This window comes from Sinohyriopsis cumingii, unplaced genomic scaffold, assembly GCF_028554795.1.
Source record: "Sinohyriopsis cumingii isolate HCF-2022 unplaced genomic scaffold, ASM2855479v2 utg001339l, whole genome shotgun sequence".
NCBI classification, from domain to species: Eukaryota; Metazoa; Mollusca; class Bivalvia; order Unionida; family Unionidae; genus Sinohyriopsis; species Sinohyriopsis cumingii.
In genome coordinates, this window is record NW_028315985.1 from 1,755,229 (window position 1) to 1,778,916 (window position 23,688).

The following is a 23,688-nucleotide window of genomic DNA, read 5'->3' on the forward strand; positions in this document are numbered from 1 at the left end:
ACAATGTGCAAGCCTTCAGCATGTTCAGACATTGGATAGTGTTGGATGGGAAGTTTTTAGACAATGTGCAAGCCTTCAGCATGTTCAGACATTGGACAGTGTTGGAGGGGACGTTCTTAGAGAGTGTGCAAAGTTAGTTGGATGGGACATTTTTAGAGAGTGTGCAAAGTAAGTTGGATGGGACGTTTTTCGAGAGTGTGCAATGTAAGTTGGAGGGGACATTTTTATAGAGTGTGCAATGTTAGTTGGATGGGACATTTTTAGAGAGTGTGCAATGTAAGTTGGATGGAACGTTTCTAGAGAGTGTGCAATGTAAGCAATTGAGAAAAAGTAAGCAGTGTTTTACAAATGTGATCAAGCTGTATGGTTCTTCTAACACAGAAAAACAAGACTACAAGGCAGACATTGCAGTTTAATGTTTCACCATCATATACATACACAAAAACCACCCAAATATGCACAAATACAGACATGATTACATTCATATATAAAAAAATAATGTGTGGCTTGTATGTAAATGGAACACAGATGCCTCACTATGTTGCATGACATAAACACCAAATTAACCAAGGTGTCACTGACAGACAGATGGATAGACACAATGTTGTATGCCTCTATACCGGTCATGGTAGGGTATACAAATACACAATATTTTTGTCTTTAAATTCAGTTAACTAACATAATCATAATTGTATTGTCCTCCATGTTCCATCATTCATTGCACTTACTTGCTACTATTTCATCTCATTACCTTCTGTATGGTAGTCTGTATTTTAGTTTTCATTTCATTACAGTGTGTATGGTAGTGTGCATATCATTACAGTCTGTATGGTAGTGTTCATATCATTACAGTCTGTATGGTAGTGTTCATATCATTACAGTCTGTATGGTAGTGTTCATATAATTACAGTCTGTATGGTAGTGTTCATCTCATTACAGGTTGTATGGTAGTGTCCATCTCATTAATGTATGTATGGTAGTGTTCATATCATTACAGTCTGTATGGTAGTGTTCATCTCATTACAGGTTGTATGGTAGTGTCCATCTCATTAATGTATGTATGGTACTGTTCATATCATTACTGTCTGTATGGTAGTGTTCATCCCATTACAGTCTATATGGTAGTGTTCATCTCATTACAGTCTGTATGGTAGTGTGCATATCATTACAGTCTGTATGGTAGTGTTCATATCATTACAGTCTGTATGGTAGTGTTCATCTCATTACAGTCTGTATGGTAGTGTTCATCTCATTACAGTCTATATGGTAGTGTTCATGTCATTACAGTCTGTATGGTAGTGTTCATCTCATTACAGTCTATATGGTAGTGTTCATGTCATTACAGTCTGTATGGTAGTGTTCATCTCATTATAATCTATATGGTAGTGTTCATATAATTAGAGTCTGTTTGGTAGAGTTCATCTCATTACAGGATGTATGGTAGTGTTCATCTGATTACAGTATGTATGGTAGTGTTCATCTCATTATAGTCTGTATGGTAGTGTTCATCTCATTATAGTCTATGGTAGTGTTCATCTCATTATAGCCTGTATCGTAGTGTTCATGGCATTACAGTCTGTATGTTAGTGTTCATCTCATTACAGTCTGTATGGTAGTGTTCATCTCATCATAGTCTGTATGGTAGTGTTCATCTCATTATAGTCTATATGGTAGTGTTCATCTCATTACAGTCTGTATGGTAGTGTTCATATCATTACAGTCTGTATGGTAGTGTTCATCTCATTATAGCCTTATGGTAGTGTTCATGTCATTACTGTCTGTATGGTAGTGTTCATCTCATTATAGTCTGTATGGTAGTGTTCATGTCATTATAGTCTGTATGGTAGTGTTCATCTCATTATAGTCTGTATGGTAGTGTTCATGTCATTACAGGATGTATGGTAGTGTTCATGTCATTACAGTCTGTATGGTAGTGTTCATCTCATTATAGCCTGTATGGTAGTGTTCATCTCATTGTAGCCTGTATGGTAGTGTTCATGTCATTACAGTCTATATGGTAGTGTTCATCTCATTATAGTCTGTATGGTAGTGTTCATCTCATTATAGTCTATATGGTAGTGTTCATCTCATTACAGTTTGTATGGTAGTGTGCATATCATTACAGTCTGTATGGTAGTGTTCATATCATTACAGTCTGTATGATAGTGTTCATCTCATTATAGCCTGTATGGTAGTGTTCATCTCATTACAGTCTGTATGGTAGTGTGCATATCATTACAGTCTGTATGGTAGTGTTCATCTTATTACAGCATGAGTGGTAGTGCTCATCTCATTACAGTCTGTATGGTGGTGTTCGTCTCATTACAGTCTGTATGGTGGTTTTTGTCTTATTATAGTCTGTATAGTAGTGTTAATCTCATTACAGTATGTATACAAGTGTTAATCTTATTATAGGCTGTATAGTAGTGTTAATCTCATTATAGGCTGTATAGTAGTGTTAATCTCATTATAGGCTGTATAGCAGTGTTAATCTTATTATAGGCTATATAGTAGTGTTAATCTTGTACAGTCAGTATGTAGTGTTCATCTAATTTTAATCTGTGTTAGGGTTCATCTTTTTACATTCTGTATGGTAGTGTTCATCTCATTACAGTCTGTATGGTTATGTTCATCTCATTGCATTCTGTATGGTAGTGTTCATCTCATTACAGTCTGTATGGTAATGTTCATCTCATTACAGTCTGTATGGTAGTGTTCATCTCATTACAGTCTGTATGGTAGTGTTAATCTCATTACAGTCTGTATGGTAGTGTTAATCTCATTACAGTATGTATGGTAGTGTTCATCTCATTACAGTCTGTATGGTAGTGTTCATCTAATTACAGTCTGTATGGTAGTGTTAATCTCATTACAGTCTGTATGGTAGTTTTCATCTCATTACAGTCTGTATGGTAGTGTTCATCTCATTACAGTCTGTATGGTAGTGTTCATCTCATTACAGTATATATGGTAATGTTCATCTCATTACAGTCTGTGGTAGTGTTCATCTCATTACAGTCTGTATAGTAGTGTTAATTTCATTACAGTCTGTATGGTAGTGTTCATCTCATTACAGTCTGTATGGTAGTGTTAATTTCATTACAGTCTGTATGTTAGTTTTCATCTCATTACAATCTGTGGTAGTGTTCATCACATTACAGTCTATGGTAGTGTTCATCTCATTACAGTCTGTATGGTAATGTTCATCTCATTACAGCATGTATGGTAGTGTTCATCTCATTACAGTCTGTATGGTAGTGTTCATCTCATTACAGTCTCTATGGTAGTGTAGAAGACAGCTGTATTTTCAAATTGCATCATTGTGTCTTCATAGAGGAAGCACACTTATATGCTGCTCAATACTCCAACAGTCTATTTGTCAAGGTAATATAATTTTTGAAATAATTATGCTTAAGTTTGCATTTTTATGATTTAAATTCATTTGTCATTGAGGTTTATTTCTTAGTTAAAATATTCAGAAAATTCCAGTCTGTGAAATGTTATACACAATCAGTCCTGTTTGTGTCATATTTATATACTGCCAATAGTTTTGGTACAAGTTGTAATCTCACCTTTTCAGTTTGGCAAGTTCATCATGGTGGGAGGTGCAAAACACCCAAAGACAAAGCAAACATTAAACACAACAGTTTAAGATTTGGACAATTAATTTTACATTATGATGCAAGGAAAACAAACCGTGAGATGAATTCCTTATGAAATTGTCTGGAAACATGCTACTGCCAAAAAAGAAGATTAAAAAATACATAGACTAACTAGCAATACTATAACAATAGTGTGACACCAGTCTGAAAAGTGTAAATACATAGACAAACTAGCATTATTATGACAATAGTGTAGCACCAGTCTGAGAAGTGTTATGACTATATGGTCTTAAAATAAGTAATAAAAAGAGCAAAATCAAAGTTTTGTAAAATTATACAAATAATTTTTTTCGTAGAAAACAAAGTGAAAATTTAAAAAGAACTTACAGTGTTGTGAATTAAATCAAAAATAGTCCTAAAAGTTTTATCACAAGTCCAAATGTATGAAGTTTCAACTAAATTCTAGTGGTATTCCAAACAAATTCCAATCTTAAATGTGTTGATATGCCTGTAGTCTTGAATGTGATACTGTACCAATGGCCTGTAATGTGGTGATGTGTTAATGTATTTGGATGTATCGCAATAATATAATCCAAAATGACCTTGTCTAAGTTCACATTAATTTTCAAAGTAATATGATCCAAAATGTCCTTGAATTAATTCATAATAATTCTAAATTCAGAAGCGCGATATGACCGATAAACATTTTACCTTGGTATTATTCAGGTGGTACATTCCACTATACTTTTTCACACTAAGAATAGATTAGAAGTTACCATCAATAAGGAATGTATAGAAATTCCAAGGAATCTTGTAACGACTTTAATGACTTTACACTGTGTTTTCATTTTTCATGACAAAATGGTTTAAAACATGCCTTTTTAACAAAACATTTGTATCTGTCACAAATGCAATAGTGAAAAAAATAATTCTATTTTTGATCCTTTAATCACATCTTTGACACATGTCATGTATATCAACACTATGGTCAAATGAATTGTGAAACAGATTCATGCAAAATCCAACTTTAAAAAAAATGGATTAAACAACACCCACCCACCCCAAACAAAGCATGTGTCATATTTAGTTATTTACTGGTGTACGTGAATGTGCTAAGTATATGTATCCCTTTGTAAGGCTTGTGAATCATTCTTCAATTTTCAAAAGTACACTTATTTTCTGTTTGAACTGTATGTAATTTTTAATATTCACGAAATATTTACTCGTTTGTTGAGTATGTGTGCTTAATGTTTACGACCCTCTCTGATAAATATCTTGCCCTAGTGTTGGTATCCCACTCAGAGTTTTCCCATTATCAGTAGTGTAGTTAGAAAATTGTTGGCTTCATCAACAACACTTCCTATTTTCATTAATAGGCTGTCTTAATGACAGCACTGTGTCTTTCACAGTCCAAATTTAGAGAAGCTTTTAGAATTGAATTTGATCATCAATTAAAATACATATATGAAATTCATGTACTGTAAGGTATTGGCCTTTTCATGTTTTGGGGTGTGAATTTTGTTTTGAGCTGAAATATTTTATTTTCTTTTATTTCAAGATAATTAATATTTTTTTCCCTAATAATATCATGGATATAATATAGTGTTGTTTTGCTATAAATCAGAGATGATATTTTTTCCAGTTTTTGACAGACAGAATTAAAACAAAAGGGTCAGGCTCCTATCCCAGAACATTGAATTGTTCATCTCTAATATAATTGCAGAACCATGGTACATATTATGGTACATTAAGAAATAGCACAGTACAAAATTTGTTGTTGTACCCGACTTTATCCAGATTAATGTTTTGTTCCAAGAATATTATTAGGCACTTTGTAATTCCAGTGAATAATTTAAATAAATAAATCCACCAAATTAAAAACTGAACACAACAATAAGGCAGCATCTGCTTCAGAAGATAAAGCAATAATGAATAACTCTTAGGTAAACAAGATTAATACTTCTCTATTTGACCACAGTTGTGAGTACCATATACTGAATACTCTGTCAACTTAATGGCAGCTTCCATTCTAGAAGTTTCTAAGGTCAGAATCAGACTGTATCTTAATTCCAAGTCATGTTTACTAGTAATAATGATATGAATATTTAATCCACAATCCTAGAGAAAATGTTAGCTGTGTATTCTGTAGTATACAAAATAAATGTCACTGGTCAGGTACACCATGAACTTGATTTTAGACACGGTGAAGTACAAAATACAGATATACATAACATATAATCATAAAGGAAAGCCAACAAACAATAATTAAATTATGTAAAATGTACATAACAGAAGTCAAATGTATGTGTAAAACAGAATGGCAATACTACTGCAAGGCTAACCATTTAATCATGAGAGGGGATGGCAGATGTTTTCTTTTGTGCTGGGATATTCTATTCTCTTTTGCCTCAAGAAAATTAAATTTGTTCAGTGAATATAAAGGAATATATAACAGGTTCTTTCTCTGGAAATTAGAGCAAAGTTTTTTCAAGCTATTTTTGGGCCAGAAAACACCTTTTTATTAAAAAGGTCATTCCCCTACCAGAAAATTAAATGGTCTTTCCCTAACTGTATAAACTGTTCACATTAGTCTTATTTTCTCTTTTTCATTTAGGAACACCAGTTGTATTGAAAGATGAGGAATTTCATTTTGCTGAGTTAGCTGGTCATTCTGTCAAAATATCGATACCCTTTTATAGCAACCCAGCAATAGAGAGTTTTACCTTTCAGAAAAATGGGACTGGACTTCAAAACAATAGTAGGATCACCATGAATCTTTCAACTAGTGTCATTGATTCTAAGTTTTATGGCATACCAGTTAAACTTGAGACTGCAGTGGCAAATGTTTTCATTCAGAATCTAACACAAGATGATTTTGATAACTACACTCTGGTGTTGGTGAATTTTTTGGGAACAAAGGAATTCAGATTGCATCTAGATGCAGCAGGTAAGTCTCATCTGTATAATGCTTTTCTTTTTAAAGAAGTTAAAATAACTTCTCTACACAGACATAGTTGAATGGCTCCAGTCCAATATACCTAACTGACCTCATCCATGTGTACACTTCATAGAGACTTACACTTCTCTTCCAGCACAATTGTATTCTCATTGTTCCCACTCTTAAAACACAATCATATTCTCATTGTTCCCACTCTTAAAACACATTCTCATTGTTCCCACTGTTAAAACACAGTCATATTCTCATTGTTCCCACTGTTAAAACACAGTCATATTCTCATTGTTCCCACTGTTAAAACACAGTCATATTCTCATTGTTCCGACTGTTAAAACACAGTCATATTCTCATTGTTCCCACTGTTGAAACACAGTCATATTCTCATTGTTCTGACTGTTAAAACACAGCATATTCTCATTGTTCCCACTCTTAAAACACAGTCATATTCTTTTTCTTACCAGGATCCAGCTAAGTGGAATGAATTGTCTTTAGATCTTAAACACAAGGACACTAGGATCGTATTCAAAGTGGAATGAATTGTCTTTATATCTTAAACACAAGGGCACTGTCATCTTATTCAAAGTGGAGTGAATTAACACCAGGACACTATGGTCTTATTCAAAGTGGGATGAATTGCCCTTAGATCTTAAACACAAAAACACTATGGTCTTATTCAAAGTGAAATACATTGCCCTTAGATCTTAAAAACAAGGGCAGAATGGTCTTATTCAAAGTGGAATGAATTGCCCTTAGATCTTAAACACAAAGACACTATGGTCTTATTCAAAGCGAAATACATTGCCCTTAGATCTTAAACACAAGGGCACAATGGTCTTATTCAAAGTGGAATGAATTGCCCTTAGATCGTAAACACAAGGACACTATGGTCTTATTCAAAGTGAAATGAATTGCCCTTAGAACTTAAAGGACAAGGACACTATGGTCTTATTCAAAGTGGAATGAATTGCCCTTATAGCTTAAACACAGGGACACTGTGGTCTTATTCAAAGTGGAATGAATTGACCTTAGATTTTAACACCAGGACACTATAGTCTTATTCAAAGTGGAATGAATTGCCCTTATATCTTAAACACAAGGACACTGGTCTTATTCAAAGTGAAATGAATTGCCCTTAGATCTTAAACACAAGGACACTATGGTCTTATTCAAAGTGAAATGAATTGCCCTTAGATCTTAAACACAAATACACTATGATCTTATTCAAAGTGAAATACATTGCCCTTAGATCTTAAACACAAGGGCACAATGGTCTTATTCAAAGTGGAATGAATTGCCCTTAGATCTTAAACACAAAGACACTATGGTCTTATTCAAAGCGAAATACATTGCCCTTAGATCTTAAACACAAGGGCACAATGGTCTTATTCAAAGTGGAATGAATTGCCCTTAGATCTTAAACACAAGGGCACAATGGTCTTATTCAAAGTGGAATGAATTGTCCTTAGATCTTAAACACAAGGACACAGTGGTCTTATTCAAAGTGGAATGAATTGCCCTTAGATCTTAAACACAAGGACACAGTGGTCTTATTCAAAGTGTAATGAATTGCCCTTAGATCTTAAACACAAGGACACAGTGGTCTTATTCAAAGTGGAATGAATTGCCCTTAGATCTTAAACACAAGGACAGTATGGTCATATCCAAAGTGGAATGAATTGCCCTTAGATCGTAAACAAAGGGACACTATGGTCTTATTCAAAGTGAAATGAATTGCCCTTAGAACTTAAAGGACAAGGACACTATGGTCTTATTCAAAGTGGAATGAATTGCCCTTAGATCTTAACACCAGGACACTATAGTCTTATTGTGACATAATTCATACATCATTTGAAATAGTCCTATTGTGACATAATTCATACATCATTTGAAATATTCCTATTGTGACATAATGCATGCATCATTTGAAATATTCCTATTATGACATAATTCATATATCATTTGAAATATTCTTATTGTGACATCATGCATACATCATTGGAAATATTCCTACTGTGACATCATGCATACATCATTGGAAATATTCCTACTGTGACATCATGTATACATCATTGGAAATATTCCTACTGTGACATCATGCATACAGCATTGGAAATATTCCTACTGTGACATCATGCATACATCATTGGAAATATTCCTACTGTGACATCATGCATACATCATTGGAAATATTCCTACTGTGACATCATGCATACATCATTGGAAATATTCCTACTGTGACATCATGCATACATCATTGGAAATATTCCTACTGTGACATCATGTATACATCATTTGAAATATTCCTATTGTGACAGCATGCATACATCATTTGAAATATTCCTATTGTGACATCATGCATACATCATTTGAAATATTCTTATTGTGACATAATTCATACATCATTTGAGATATTCCTATTGTGACATAATGCATACATCATTTGAAATATTCTTATTGTGACATGATGCATAATCATTTGAAATATTCATAGAGCCACATCATAAATCTGTCTTGATCTGTTCAAAAAGGATCAGAAGTCTATGAACTTTTAATCTTATCAGCTTTCCACTCTGTTTGTAACCCTAAGTTATTGAGACGGAGAACTTTGATGTCCCATGGTGTCTGCTGTCTAAGATTTCATTTCTGGTAAATGAAACTGAATCATATGGTGATGAATTTTACAGATTATATTTTAAACTGTGTTGCTGAAATCAGACTGACAGATTACTATATCATTCTACTTGATGCTATGCAATTTTTATCAGGCACTAACCTAGTATTATCATGTCAGATGACTAACACTTAGCCTACAGCTATAGTGTATGTTAGGACTATTTGCATTGCTAGTTTCAAGTGGCTTTTATGCAAGTCATATGACCAGCTCCATCACAATTTCATTCTGGTCAACTTCATATGTACTGGTACATACATCACAAATTATATGGCCTTTTATTTTCCATTGTGCATCGAAACATGCCAGTCATATTTACTATATAAATCTAACTTGTGGCTTTGTACATTTGTTGTGCATGCCAAGATTAGTTTACTGTTTAAATGTAACAAGAGGCCTTACGTTATGTCAGATGTCATGACAAGCTTGTATCTCTGTGGAGAAGATATATGTACATGTGTATCTTTCTATTATCTCATCATTCACTGCTGTTTTGAATGTATACTTATTTTGCCTGTTTAAATTTTTATTTTTGTTTTGGCATGGTAATGTTAATATGTATGGTTCTAATACATATCATATTTCAGTGTAGTCATCAAAACTTGCAACAGTGTAAGCTTACATCTTTTGTCTCATATATCAAATTGTTTTTGAGATGAGCAGTTTCTACATAGTTGGCATCAGGTATTTGTACATTCCATCTCTTTTGGGGATTTGTCAGAACCATGGTATTTTATCAACTTCATTATAGTTGTAAACAGGGTCCTCATACGGTTACTGGACCACATCTATGAAACTCAGCTCATAAGGAAAATGGACATGAAGTAGTATTTATCAACATTGGGTTGGGTGTACTTTATTCAGGATTTATCAACATTGGGTTGGGTGTACTTTATTCAGGATTTATCAACATTGGGTTGGATGTACTTTATTCAGGATTTATCAACATTGGGTTGGGTGTACTTTATTCAGGATTTATCAACATTGGGTTGGGTGTACTTTATTCAGGATTTATCAACATTGGGTTGGGTGTACTTTATTCAGGATTTATCAACACTGGGTTGGCTGTACTTTATTCAGGATTTATCAACATTGGGTTGGGTGTACTTTATTCAGGATTTATCAACATTGGGTTGGGTGTACTTTATTCAGGATTTATCAACATTGGGTTGGGTGTACTTTATTCAGGAGTAAGGAATGTGTGCCTGAAATGTTCTCTTGTAGGTGTCTGTAGGTGTTTATATTTTTCATGCAGTAGTATTGCCAGCATGCCAGCAATGATAAAAGAGTAAATGGGTAATATGTCATTTATTCAATCAACACAATTCCTTGGAGGGGGGGGCAGCAATTCTTACAATTTTTATATTTAATTAGTGTTCCAGAATTGTCCTTAATTCAAACTAACCTTACTCTAGTGGACTTACTGCAGATATTCTTGAAATATCCATGTTATGTTTGGTTTACACTTCTGTTGTATAGTAGTTGATTTTGCTAAAAGACTAATTATATCTACTGTAACTTTTTCTTTACAAGTGTATGGGTATTACGATGTGTACGAAAGGGGAAGTTACTCATTTTGCACTCTCACCCAAAGAATATTTTGGCAGCATACTCATTCTTTCATTGGTTCAACATTTGATTGAAAAGCATTTTGTTCAACTTTTTGAAGATATATCTTCCCATCTTTAAAATATTGAAAAAAATTGGCAACATAGAAAGATGAATATCACTCTAGTTTTCATTTACAATTCAAAAAATGAATGTGAGAGTAATGTCAACATGATAGTTGGGTTCTTCCACTGTGACCTGTCATGTCCACTCCCACATTGATATGTCATGTCAACTCTCACTATGATATGTCATGTCAACTCTCACTATGATATGTCATGTCAACTCCCACTGTGATATGTCATGCGAACTGCTGTATAATGTTTATAAACATTAATTGTCACATGGCAAACACAGGATATATGTATGGTATCACTTCATGGCATGATTACACATTGACACATTGTTGGATAGAAAGGGAGACAGAATGAAAGAGACTTATAATTCATCCTAACCAGGAATCAAATTCTTAACCTCAGTAGTGGCACATGTAACCTAGCTTAATTGCACTAGGGTCCACATCTTGTCATCCAAAATGGACACAACAAATTTGAATGAAACAACTTGAGGTACATGACAACTAACAAGCTAGGCAATTGAAATTTAATACTCAGCTGTATAAATGAGTTCATAATTAGAGGTGCGAGGTATACGCTTGACATTATAATTATAGGCCTTGTGGAAAATGCTTATTCCCAGATCTTATTATGTGCATTTTCATACATGATTATATCAAAGAATTATTGAATAGCACAAATGTAATCAAGCAGGATAGAGTTTTAAACTGCTCAAATGATAAGACACCAGTGTTGCATATTTTGAGAAACTAAATCCATAGACCCTGCACAAGAAAAATTGATATAGATCACTTACATATAAAGTATAATTCTCACTGAATTGCTACACTTTCAGTAAGATTACATGCAAGAACATTATGATAATAAAGCATGCAGCTAGGTTTCACATTTTTGTGTCGCATATCTTTTGTACGCATTCACAAGTTTTAAACTGTTTCCAGTTTTTGTTTCCTGAGACACAGGGTGCCCAGTGAGTCAATACTGCATGCTACTTTTGAATCTGCTAGAATGGGGAACCATGAGGGTTAGCCAATTCCAGGGGCACAGACTACACCACCCTTGGTGGCACAAAAACCTCCCTTTTGCTGAATTAGAATTCTGTTATAAGTAAGCTGTACTTAATGTCTAGTACAACAGCCTTAAGTGAACTTTAGAGGAAGACAATTAGAATGAGTATGTACAAGCTATATACAGAAATGAGGCTTTACAGTAAACTACAATAAAACCAAGCACCACTTGTTTACAAAAGTGAATTTGAGCATGATTACAATGTGTTACTAAATCAGAGGCAAGCAAGATTAGTTTAACCTCTGAACAAGTACCGAAAAGGCAATGAAATGAACCTTGATAAATTATTACTAAAATAGTGTTATGTACATGTGTGCTCAGGCAGTCATACAATTAGAAGGTTTGTTAGTCTTTCACACCTGGCTGACTTCTGGCTTTCTTTGTTCTGACATTTCTGACCCCTGGTTTGATCATCGTTATGCCAACATGGCTGACCCCAGCTGGGCCCCAACAATCCAAACATCAGTTGACTACACACATCCCAACTGACTGGCAGTAGGTAAAACCATTAAAGTAATTGGTATATAGGGGATGCATCGACAAACTTAGTTAAGAATGGATTGACAGACAGACAGGCACATATGGAGTAACTGTTAATAATTATCACACTGTTTGCAGAAATGCAATGATAATAAATGCAAATAAGATGCAGTGTACCACATAATTTAGCAACTATGATGTTTTATTTCATATTTGACAAAAGGAATCAAATTGGTTAACAGTTTTTACATATAGTGAACACTTTAGCCTGAATTTAATCACATGTTCTGAGCCCATCCTATAATATGAATTTCTTGTGTTTTTATTTACAGTTGGAACAGGTATGTGACCAATTAGATGAAATCTTTAATGCAATTGAATATAATTTAAATGACTATTGTTCATATTTGCAGGAGCAAGTACTTCTGAAAGTCATGGAATGCCAGTTGGAATACCAGTTGCCGGGATAGCTGGAGGCATAAGTGCTGGAATTGTCATCATTCTTGGTGTGGCAGTAGGCATATTCCTTTGGAGAAGATATCAACATACAAAGGAAAATGAACATGGTAAGAAACATTATCATGATCAGCTCCTACTGGTAAAGTAAAATATAATCTTAAATGTCTGTGTTAGGAATGGAAGAAATAAATAGAGACAAGTCATATCAGTAACTTTTATAGTCATCCATGTTAACATTTTATCATTATTTGTTGATGTGATACTTGACTTACATTAGTATATTCAATGACAATGCATTTGCATCATTATGTTTCAGCAGTGTAATATGGACTGTCATTATATTTCAGCAGTGTAATATGGACTATCGTTGTCAGATATTTATTTATATGGCCTGTTACAATATAACATGCCTTTCATAATGTTTACATTGTTTGGTTCCAGATCCTGAGACAAGACACCTTAGGTAATTTAATTGACTAATTGCATGCTTGTTCTTATGTAAATATGTCTGTATTTCATTATGTCCATCTTTCGTCTCAAAGTTTCAGCTCACATGTATTAGAACATGTTTGGAACTATGAATTTATTGTCCTTCAATGTAAATAGTTTCTCTTATAACATTTGAGTGAGCTCTCTTTTGAAAACAGTATCTATTTATAATTAATATATCTTTTCAAAGCGGAAGATTCAGCTCATAAACAAATACACGTCGACGCTAATATGCATATGATACACCAAAAAGAAATTAAATACCTATGTTTCTAGGATGATATTATATGATAGACCAAAAAGAAATTGAATACCTATTTTCTAGGATGATATTATATGATATATCAAAAAGAAATTGAATACCTATGTTTCTACAATGATATTATAGGATTTCTAAATCCAGTGATAGTCACTTGTCACCTCAGGTCTCTTTGCAGCTTTATCATAGTTAAAAATGGATAAGACACCTACTTTTGTTTCATTATATATTATTATTATTACAGAAACTGGTGTAACGGGGGATGATGAAGAAAGGTATGACTGGTGTTAATCACATTTTATGATATATTATTACACTATACAGAAATGTCATAGAAGGTATGTAAAGTACAAACAGGCTAAATGTCATTGTTTAAGAGATGTTACAATTATAAAACACTTTTTTCATTTTATTTTAATTATAATCAGTCAATTCAGGATTCAGTTTTGTATGTACAGTCGTGTGAATACATCATGAAACATCATTTCTGTTGAAATGTAAAGTTGAATGTCTTCTCAACACATGTAAAACTTTTTTACTCAGTTTTATATATAATGAGCAACAACCAAGATGTTTTGTAAAATTCAACAACTAAATAAATTTGTTTCTGATGCAATATACAAAATAAATATAAGACTTACATGTCTAACACGTATGCAATATGTTATGTTTACATAATTATGCTGTTACCAGGAACTCAGACCACACAGGACACAGGTCACTTGAAAGATTCAAATGTATATAACATAACATAATACAATAAGAAAGTACAAATACAGTTCATAAAGAGTTATATTTATTTTCCTTGTTGTATTGAATTACTACCTGCTATTTAATTACTGCCTGCTGTTGAATTACTACCTACTATTGAATTACTAGCTGCTGTTGAATTACTACCTACTATTGAATTACTACCTAATATTGAATTACTACCTACTATTGAATTACTACCTAATATTGAATTACTACCTACTATTGAATTACTACCTGCTATTGAATTACTACCTACTGTTGAGTTACTACCTACTATTGAATTACTACCTACTATTGAATTACTACCTACTGTTGAATTACTACCTGCTATTGAATTACTACCTGCTGTTGAATTACTACCTAATATTGAATTACTACCTGCATGAATTACTACCTGCATGAATTACTACCTACTGTTGAATTACTACCTGCTGTTGAATTACTACCTACTATTGAATTACTACCTGCTATTGAATTACTACCTGCTGTTGAATTACTACCTACTATTGAATTACTACCTGCTGTTGAATTACTACCTGCTATTGAATTACTACCTGCTATTGAATTACTACCTACTGTTGAATTACTACCTGCTGTTGAATTACTACCTACTATTGAATTACTACCTGCTATTGAATTACTACCTACTGTTGAATTACTACCTGCATGAATTACTACCTGCAGTTGAATTACTACCTACTGTTGAATTACTACCTGCTGTTGAATTACTACCTACTATTGAATTACTACCTACTATTGAATTACTACCTGCTATTGAATTACTACCTGCTGTTGAATTACTACCTGCTATTGAATTACTACCTACTATTGAAGTACTACCTGCTATTGAATTACTACCTACTATTGAATTACTACCTGCCATGAAGCTTATGTACATAATTCAGAAGCAAATACACAACTCATCAATTGATTGTGTATTAAAGATGAATACTTCAAAGACAGATTAGTATCCTACAAATGTTAATTTGATGATATGCATTAGTCAAAGTTTGAAAGGTATGTTTGATTCTTTCTCTAACAAACACAGTTATCGAAACATAATCATATGTTCTGTGTCAAGCACAAGAAGAAATCAAATAAAAGAAGTGTCTGTCAAAGAAGATGTGGCCAGAGGAAAAGAATATGAGGGACTCAATTTCACAAAAGCTGAAGCCACCCAATACCTTCAACTTAATGGTAAATTAACTTGTTTAAATCTTGCCATAAATTCATTAAGTCTGCATTGTTAACTAATATTGGATGTTTTAAATGATTTCATAATAAGATGGCTAACAAACTTCATTGATTCACAGTTGTGTTGATATAGTCTTTTTATACAAAATTAATATTTGTATGCATGTTTTCATTCTCATAAATGCTATAAATTATGAAGCGTCCTGTGGCATACCATTCTGGTGCTTATCTTTTCACACCAATGACCAATCCCTGCACCTACAGACTCAGTCTCAGCTGTTTCAATCAGAATTTTAAAACTTTTGTCAGTATTTAATGACCAAATTTCATTATACATTGCAAAAACGACCTGGTATCACTAATGAATTAATTGTAAGTATGAAAAGGAAGGTCTTAACTAACATGCAAAAGGTAACATCATTGCAATTACAGCTTGGTGTCACTTGTCCAAAAGGTAACATCATTGCAATTACAGTTTGGTGTCACTAACTTGTTCAAAAGGTAACATCATTGCAGTTACAGCTTGGTGTCACTAACTTGCCCAAAAGGTAACATCGTTGTAATTACAGCTTGGTGTCACTAACTTGTCCAAAAAGGTAACATCATTGCAATCACAGTTTGGTGTCACTAACTTGTCCAAAAGGTAACATCATTGCAATTACAGCTTGGTGTCACTAACTTGTCCAAAAGGTAACATCAATGCAATTACAGCTTGGTGTCACTAGCTTGTCCAAAAGGTAACATCAATGCAATTACAGCTTGGTGTCACTAACTTGTCCAAAAGGTAACATCATTGCAATTACAGCTTGGTGTCACTAATGCAATAGTTGTGGGCATGAGATGGAAGTTCTTACCTATTTTGTCCAAAAGGTAACATCATTGCAATTACAGCTTGGTGTCACTAATGCATTAGTTGTGGGCATGAAACGGAAGTTCTTACCTAACTTGTGCAAAAGGTAACATTACCAAGAAAATGGTAAATTATGTTTTAGAGTGATACATTTTATACATTCCCTACCATGACAGCACCATGCATATTGTATGTGAGGCAGGAGAAAGAGAGAGAGAAATACTTGAATGATGGAAATACATCTACATGTGATACATATAATAATATTTGCAATGGTATTGTAAGTAAACATTTACAGAAATATTTTTAACAAAAATGAAAATTGTCTGGTTCCTTGAAAAGAAAACAAGAACTGAAAGTAGTTTATAATTTGTAACATAAGTTTACTGAGGATAACTTGGAAGTAGCAGGGCAGTCATTGCAGGAAAAAGTAGGTGATTAAGACTTTGAAGCAGGGTTTTATGTTGATGTACATAAAAGATAATCTCAACAATTAGATGGTTTTCAGGTGCCTCTCCACAATTACACAATGATGTTTGAATTACATGGTTAGTAAATTAGGACTTCAGTACACTTCAGTTATTTCTACTTCTTGTATAGTGGAGGCTGACATGGTTTACATGTTATAAATTAAGTCAAGGATTGGACATATCTTACACTCACACACACACACACATACAAACACACTTTTCTGCAAGTGAAATCTTGCAAATTCAATGCCTAACAAAAATTAAACAATTGATTTTGTATTCTGACAATGTATGTATTTATCATAATAAGATATTCATACAGAGACATGAATTGCCTGTTTTTAGTAGCATTAAGCATGTACTCACTCTGGTAAATTGGTATGTTCACTCTGGCCAGCAGAAATAGCATTAAGCATGTATTCACTCTGGTAAATTGGTATGTTCACTCTGGCCAGCAAAACTAGCAGGAAGTACGTACTCACTCTGGTAAATTGGTATGTTCAATCTGGCCAGCAGAAATAGCAATAAGCATGTACTCACTCTGGTAAATTGGTATGTTCACTCTGGCCAGCAGAAATAGCAATAAGCATGTACTCACTTTGGTAAATTGGTATGTTCAGTCTGGCCAGCACAAATAGCATTAAGCATGTACTCACTCTGGTAAATTGGTATGTTCACTCTGGCCAGCACAAATAGCATTAAGCATGTACTCACTCTGGTTAATTGGTATGTTCACTCTGGCCAGCACAAATAGCATTAAGCATGTACTCACTCTGGTTAATTGGTATGTTCACTCTGGCCAGCACAAATAGCATTAAGCATGTACTCACTCTGGTAAATTGGTATGTTCAGTCTGGCCAGCACAAATAGCATTAAGCATGTACTCACTCTGGTTAATTGGTATGTTCACTCTGGCCAGCAGAAATAGCATTAAGCATGTACTCACTCTGGTAAATTGGTATGTTCACCACTCTGGCCAGCACAAATAGCATTAAGCAGGTACTCACTCTGGTAAATTGGTATGTTCACTCTGGCCAGCAGGAATAGCATTAAGCATGTACTCACTCTGGTTAATTGGTATGTTCACTCTGGCCAGCACAAATAGCATTAAGCATGTACTCACTCTGGTAAATTGGTATGTTCAGTCTGGCCAGCACAAATAGCATTAAGCATGTACTCACTCTGGTTAATTGGTATGTTCACTCTGGCCAGCAGAAATAGCATTAAGCATGTACTCACTCTGGTAAATTGGTATGTTCACCACTCTGGCCAGCACAAATAGCATTAAGCAGGTACTCACTCTGGTAAATTGGTATGTTCACTCTGGCCAGCAGGAATAGCATTAAGCATGTACTCACTCTGGTAAATTGGTATGTTCACTCTGGCCAGCAGAAATAGCAATAAGTATGTACTCACTCTGGTAAATTGGTATGTTCACTATTGCCAGCACAAATAGCATTAAGTACATACTCACTCTGGTTAATTGGTATGTTCACTCTGGCCAGCAGAAATAGCAATAAGTACATACTCACTCTGGTTAATTGGTATGTTCACTCTGGCCAGCAGAAATAGCAATAAGTACATACTCACTCTGGTAAATTGGTATGTTCACTCTGGCCAGCAGAAATAACAATAAGTATGTACTCACTCTGGGTTAATTGGTATGTTCACTCTGGCCAGCAGAAATAGCAATAAGTACATACTCACTCTGGTTAATTGGTATGTTCACTCTGGCCAGCAGAAATAACAATAAGTACATACTCACTCTGGTAAATTGGTATGTTCACTCTGGCCAGCAGAAATAACAATAAGTACATACTCACTCTGGGTAAATTGGTAAGTTCACTTTGGCCATCTCACCTCTGTCTGCGTGGGTTCGAGTCTCGGATTCGGCCAATGTGGGTATGTGAGAAAGCTTGCCAGTTGCTTCTTGTGGGTCGGTGGTTCTTTCCAGGGTTTTTCTGGGTTCTTCCTCACCCAATAATACTGGCCACCATGTATAGCCTATTGTTTGCTGAAAATTGGCGTTCAACCCCACAACAACAACAACAATATGAACAGGAGAATAGCCAAGAACAACTTAGAATTTAAGTCTGGACATGTCAGAGCTATAGAAAGATATGCTAGTTCAAGGAAAATAACAAATTATTCTTATAGTAACATATGTCTGAATGCTGTTGTGTACTAATTTGTTATTATCAGTATTTAGGACATAAAGGTACAGTATGTTTTTCTCTTTCATCTGCCGCAAAATAATTTCAAGATTTGCTGCAAGGAAAATGCAATTATTTGCTTTATTCTCTATTACTAACCTTCTGGTTTCAGATATGATATAAATGTGTTATAAGTTTGTGAGTTACTAAACACTCAAAGACTATTTTTTATATTTAAAGAAAAAACAAACAAGCATTTAAAACAGGAAATATAAAACATGTATGTATTAATGCAGGACTGACAGGGTTATCTATGTAAATGCAGGTCTTAAAATTAAATTAAGGTCTTTTAAATCTCATTTTCAATTTTATATCGATTTTGTTATTTTAGGTCAAGTCAGTATAATTTTGTATTTGAATTATTTTAGTAGGATGTATATTGCGTTTTTTCATTTTTCCCCAGATATCACATTGGAAGAGAATATAGATCCCAAAACAAGGTACAGTCACATGACATGAATATTGATATATATCCCAAAACAAGGTACAGGCACTTGATATGAATATTGAATAAAACATGATAAATTGATAATTACATGTATATAATCTTTACTTACTAAGTATATTATTGGCAAGTAAAATATATGAAATTTCCAATAAAGAAATTGATTAAGCAGTGTAATTTATCTTTTTAATGTGTTTTAAAACCTAAAATATACTTATGCAAATGGAGTATAATCACTGATAAGAGAGAAGAAATGACTTGCTGAACCTATTTTTTACAATTGATATACAAGTAGTTAACAGTTGATACAGACATTTGTGCATGTCTTTTAAACATTCACTGTCAGTAATGCTGGATATGATATATCTGATAATATCTAATAATAATAGTAATGTTGTATGGCATATCTGAAAAAATTTAATAATAACAGTAATATATAATAATAACAGTAATGCTGGATATGATATTTCTGATAATATCTAATAATGTTTCCATTTCATTTTTAAGGTCTCCAGAAGGTGATTCCTATGAAAAATTGCACCCCTATGTAAACAGTGATACCCAGATGTACAGCTCACTGAAGATCCCTAAAACATCCAAAGGTACCACCATGAGTACTTTATTTAATTTTCTTGAACTATACTGTCCCATAAATAAAAAGAACTAGATCATATTCAAATGAATGTGGAGCCTTTTCAGGTAGCCTGTTGTAGACCTAATACACATTGCACCCCTATGTAAACAGTGACACCCAGATGTACAGCTCACTGAAGATCTCCAATCAATCCAAAGGTACCATCATGAGTAATTTATTTAATTTTCTTGAACTACACTGTCCCATAAATAAAAAGAACTATACCATATTCAAATGAGTGTGGGGCCTTATCAGGTTGCCTCTTGAAGACCTAATACACATTGCACCCCTATGTAAACAGTGACACCCAGATGTACAGCTCACTGAAGATCTCCAATCAATCCAAAGGTACCATCATGAGTAATTTATTTAATTTTCTTGAACTATACTGTCCCGTAAATAAAAAGAACTAGACCATATTCAAATGAGTGTGGGGCCTTATCAGGTTGCCTCTTGAAGACCTAATACACATTGCACCCCTATGTAAACAGTGACACCCAGATGTACAGCTCATTGAAGATCTCCAATCAATCCAAAGGTACCATCATGAGTAATTTATTTAATGTTCTTGAACTATACTATCCCATAAATAAAATGAACTAGATCATATTCAAATACTTGTGGAGCCTTATCAGGTAGCCTTTTGTACACATTATAATATTTGACTCACAGTTGGCATAACAGTCTCTAATTATCTTCAAGGAGCATATTGATTGCCATTTTTGTCAATCTGTCCAATTGTCAGTGTTTTATAGTTTTATTTCAGTCTGTCCAATTGTCAGTGTTTTATAGTTTTATGTCAATCTGTCAAATTGTCAGTGTTTTATAGTTTTCTATCAATCTGTCCAGTTGTCAGTGTTTTATAGTTTTATGTCAATCTATCCAATTGTCAGTGTTTTATAGTTTTATGTCAATCTATCCAATTGTCAGTGTTTTATAGTTTTCTGTCAATCTGTCCAATTGTCAGTGTTTTATAGTTTTCTGTCAATCTGTCCAATTGTCAGTGTTTTATAGTTTTTTGTCAAACTGTTCAATTGTCAGTGTTTTATAGTTACCTGTCAATCTGTCCAGTTGTCAGTGTTTTATCGTTTTATGTTCCGTGCAAGTTAAATATTTCATGAAAGTTGATCTTATTTCATTTGAGTTGAAATTCTGACTTGTATGGCAGAGTACAGATATTTTATGGCAGTCTATTCCACTGTGAATATGTGATGACTATTTTGATGTGTACATGATTATTTTAATCGGAAGTGTCAATAAATAATTTTTATCTCAACTGCACATCAAGCAGCAATGCCTATGTTAGTAAGATGAATGTTTGTTTCCTTCTCTTGGTGACATTTCCTCAGTTGAGTACTTTTTCAGTTCATTTTCCATATTCTGTGAAAACTGCCTTAGTGGTTTATAATGCTACATGAAGTAATCATAACTGTCAAATTCATACCTTAGTGGTTTATAATGCTTCATGAAGTAATCATAATTGTCACATTCATACCTTAGTGATTTATAAAGGTTAATATAGCAATCATCAATGTCAAATTCATACCTTAGTGGTTTATAATGCTTCATGAAGTAATCATAATTGTCAAATTCATACCTTAGTGGTTTATAAATGTTAATACAGCAGTCATCAATGTCAAATTCATACCTTAGTGGTTTATAAATGTTAATACAGCAATCATCAATGTCAAATTCATACTTTAGTGGTTTATAAATGTCAATACAGCAATCATCAATGTCAAATTCATACCTTAGTGGTTTATAAATGTCAATACAGCAATCATCGATGTCAAATTCATACCTTAGTGGTTTATAAATGTTAATACAGCAATCATCAATGTCAAATTCATACCTTAGTGGTTTATAAGTGTCAATACAGCAATCATCAATGTCAAATTCATACCTTAGTGGTTTATAAATGTTAATATAGCAATCATCAATTTTAAATTCGTATTGAGCTTGTTATCGGGACATCAGGTTTTTAGTTGAATGTTATATAGAAATTATTTCTTTGATTTACACAGACACAAATTTAATATTAGGTTCACATCACTTGAAAAAATGACTAAATGTATTTATGTGTCTCTTTATTTCATTTTTATAAGGTCTATCATGATTTATTGTTTAATGATAATTAATATCAAAACTTAGTTATTTCATATGTAACATGTTTTTCGTTTTCCTATAAACAAGATTATTTTATCATAAATTTTTATTCGCTGACATTTTATAGTTTAGTACTGGAGTTGTATAAATTTTCTCTTATGTACAGATTCCGAAGCAAAATATGAAAATACATGGATGAAACAGCCTGACTGACACAACCACTGAGTCCTAATACAATTTAGGAGAAACTGACAGAAGACATTGTTTCAAGTTTATGTCCTAATCGGTGCTGTTGGAACATGTTTTGTATGAAAACTTGTACATGGTGTTTCAAGTATGAAGACAATGATGAAACTAATGGATATTCATTGACAATGATGTTGCAATATTGAAAATGTTACTCAGTTTGTATTTTATTCAAAATTTCTAATGCATTACTAAACTGTTTATCACACTGAATGAAAATATTTCTAATTGTTTAATTGTTTCACTTTGATGCATGTAGTAAAATTCAAACGTACTTACTTTAGTAGGCTCATATATACATTCCTGACCCATCAATACACTTCATAATCGCAAATGGCAAAAATTACTTTTAACATTAACTTATTCATTAATAAGTATCATTGGTCATGCTAATGTTGTGATCCTTAATGGTTATTTAAAGTAACACATGAATATACAAGTGATTTTTTAAAAAATAATTTAAAACAGAATCTAAAAGATGTTCTACCATTTAATTACATTGCTTGATGAACTTATATCAACAGAATTTTGTTTAGCCACCTAATTGTTCTTTATGCTTAATTTTCTTAAAAGGAAATAGATATGTTAAGAGTTAATTTTGTTTCATAATTAGATCCATATGAATCTTATATAGACAAAATATGCCTAAAATGCTTCCTTAAATATGTATTTGATTTTTATCTAGGACTGAATTTAATAAAGGAAATAAACAATGTAGTTTTCTTCTCTGTTGTGGTGCCTATATTCATGGATTTGAAATGTTTTGGCTAAAAGGCTTCTATCATCCATTATTACAAAAAATAGATATTCAAAAATAGTAAATGTATATGTAATCTGCCTAAAAGTCTATGATGTGACATACAATCTAATCCTTGTTTTAAAACAATGTGATGTGTATATTTCCATAAAGTTATGTTGATTACCCCTGACACCTGTTTTCATTTTCGTATAAAAAATTTCACACATGTGTATGTTTATTGCTAATATTCAAATTTTTGTTATAATCCCCCCCAGAGAAGGTAATTTATCTATTTGTTTATCTGTTTTTCACAAAAATTTATTACATACCCTTTGTACATTAATAATAGTGGAATGTTGGGACTGTGTA

The 23,688-nt window shown here is 33.2% G+C and overlaps 1 protein-coding gene and 1 long non-coding RNA gene across 7 annotated transcripts in view; one reads left to right on the forward strand and one right to left on the reverse strand.

The window, feature by feature from the left end:
* The window catches only part of LOC149772624 (uncharacterized), an 83,716-nt gene extending 60,419 nt beyond the window's left edge, over nt 1-23,297 (forward strand). For 3 of the 6 annotated variants that reach the window (XM_089947566.1, XM_089947565.1, XM_089947568.1), the window contains 7 exons: nt 6,217-6,549; nt 12,876-13,028; nt 13,914-13,944; nt 15,504-15,619; nt 19,553-19,589; nt 20,102-20,196; nt 22,501-23,297. In XM_089947566.1, coding sequence (XP_089803692.1) covers nt 6,217-6,549; nt 12,876-13,028; nt 13,914-13,944; nt 15,504-15,619; nt 19,553-19,589; nt 20,102-20,196; nt 22,501-22,547 — 812 coding nt within the window. In that variant the 3' untranslated portion in view covers nt 22,548-23,297. Of the gene's footprint in view, nt 1-6,216; nt 6,550-12,875; nt 13,029-13,362; nt 13,385-13,913; nt 13,945-15,503; nt 15,620-19,552; nt 19,634-20,101; nt 20,197-22,500 lie in introns of those variants that run through there. The other 3 variants (XR_016417656.1, XM_089947567.1, XR_016417657.1) reach the window with 3 other exon arrangements.
* LOC149772625 (uncharacterized) lies at nt 13,663-13,880 on the reverse strand. Its single transcript, XR_016417658.1, has 2 exons — nt 13,774-13,880; nt 13,663-13,724 (listed from the first exon to the last, which is right to left on the reverse strand). It is a non-coding gene; the product is annotated as an uncharacterized LOC149772625 (long non-coding RNA).
* Nucleotides 23,298-23,688: the final 391 nt, after the last annotated feature.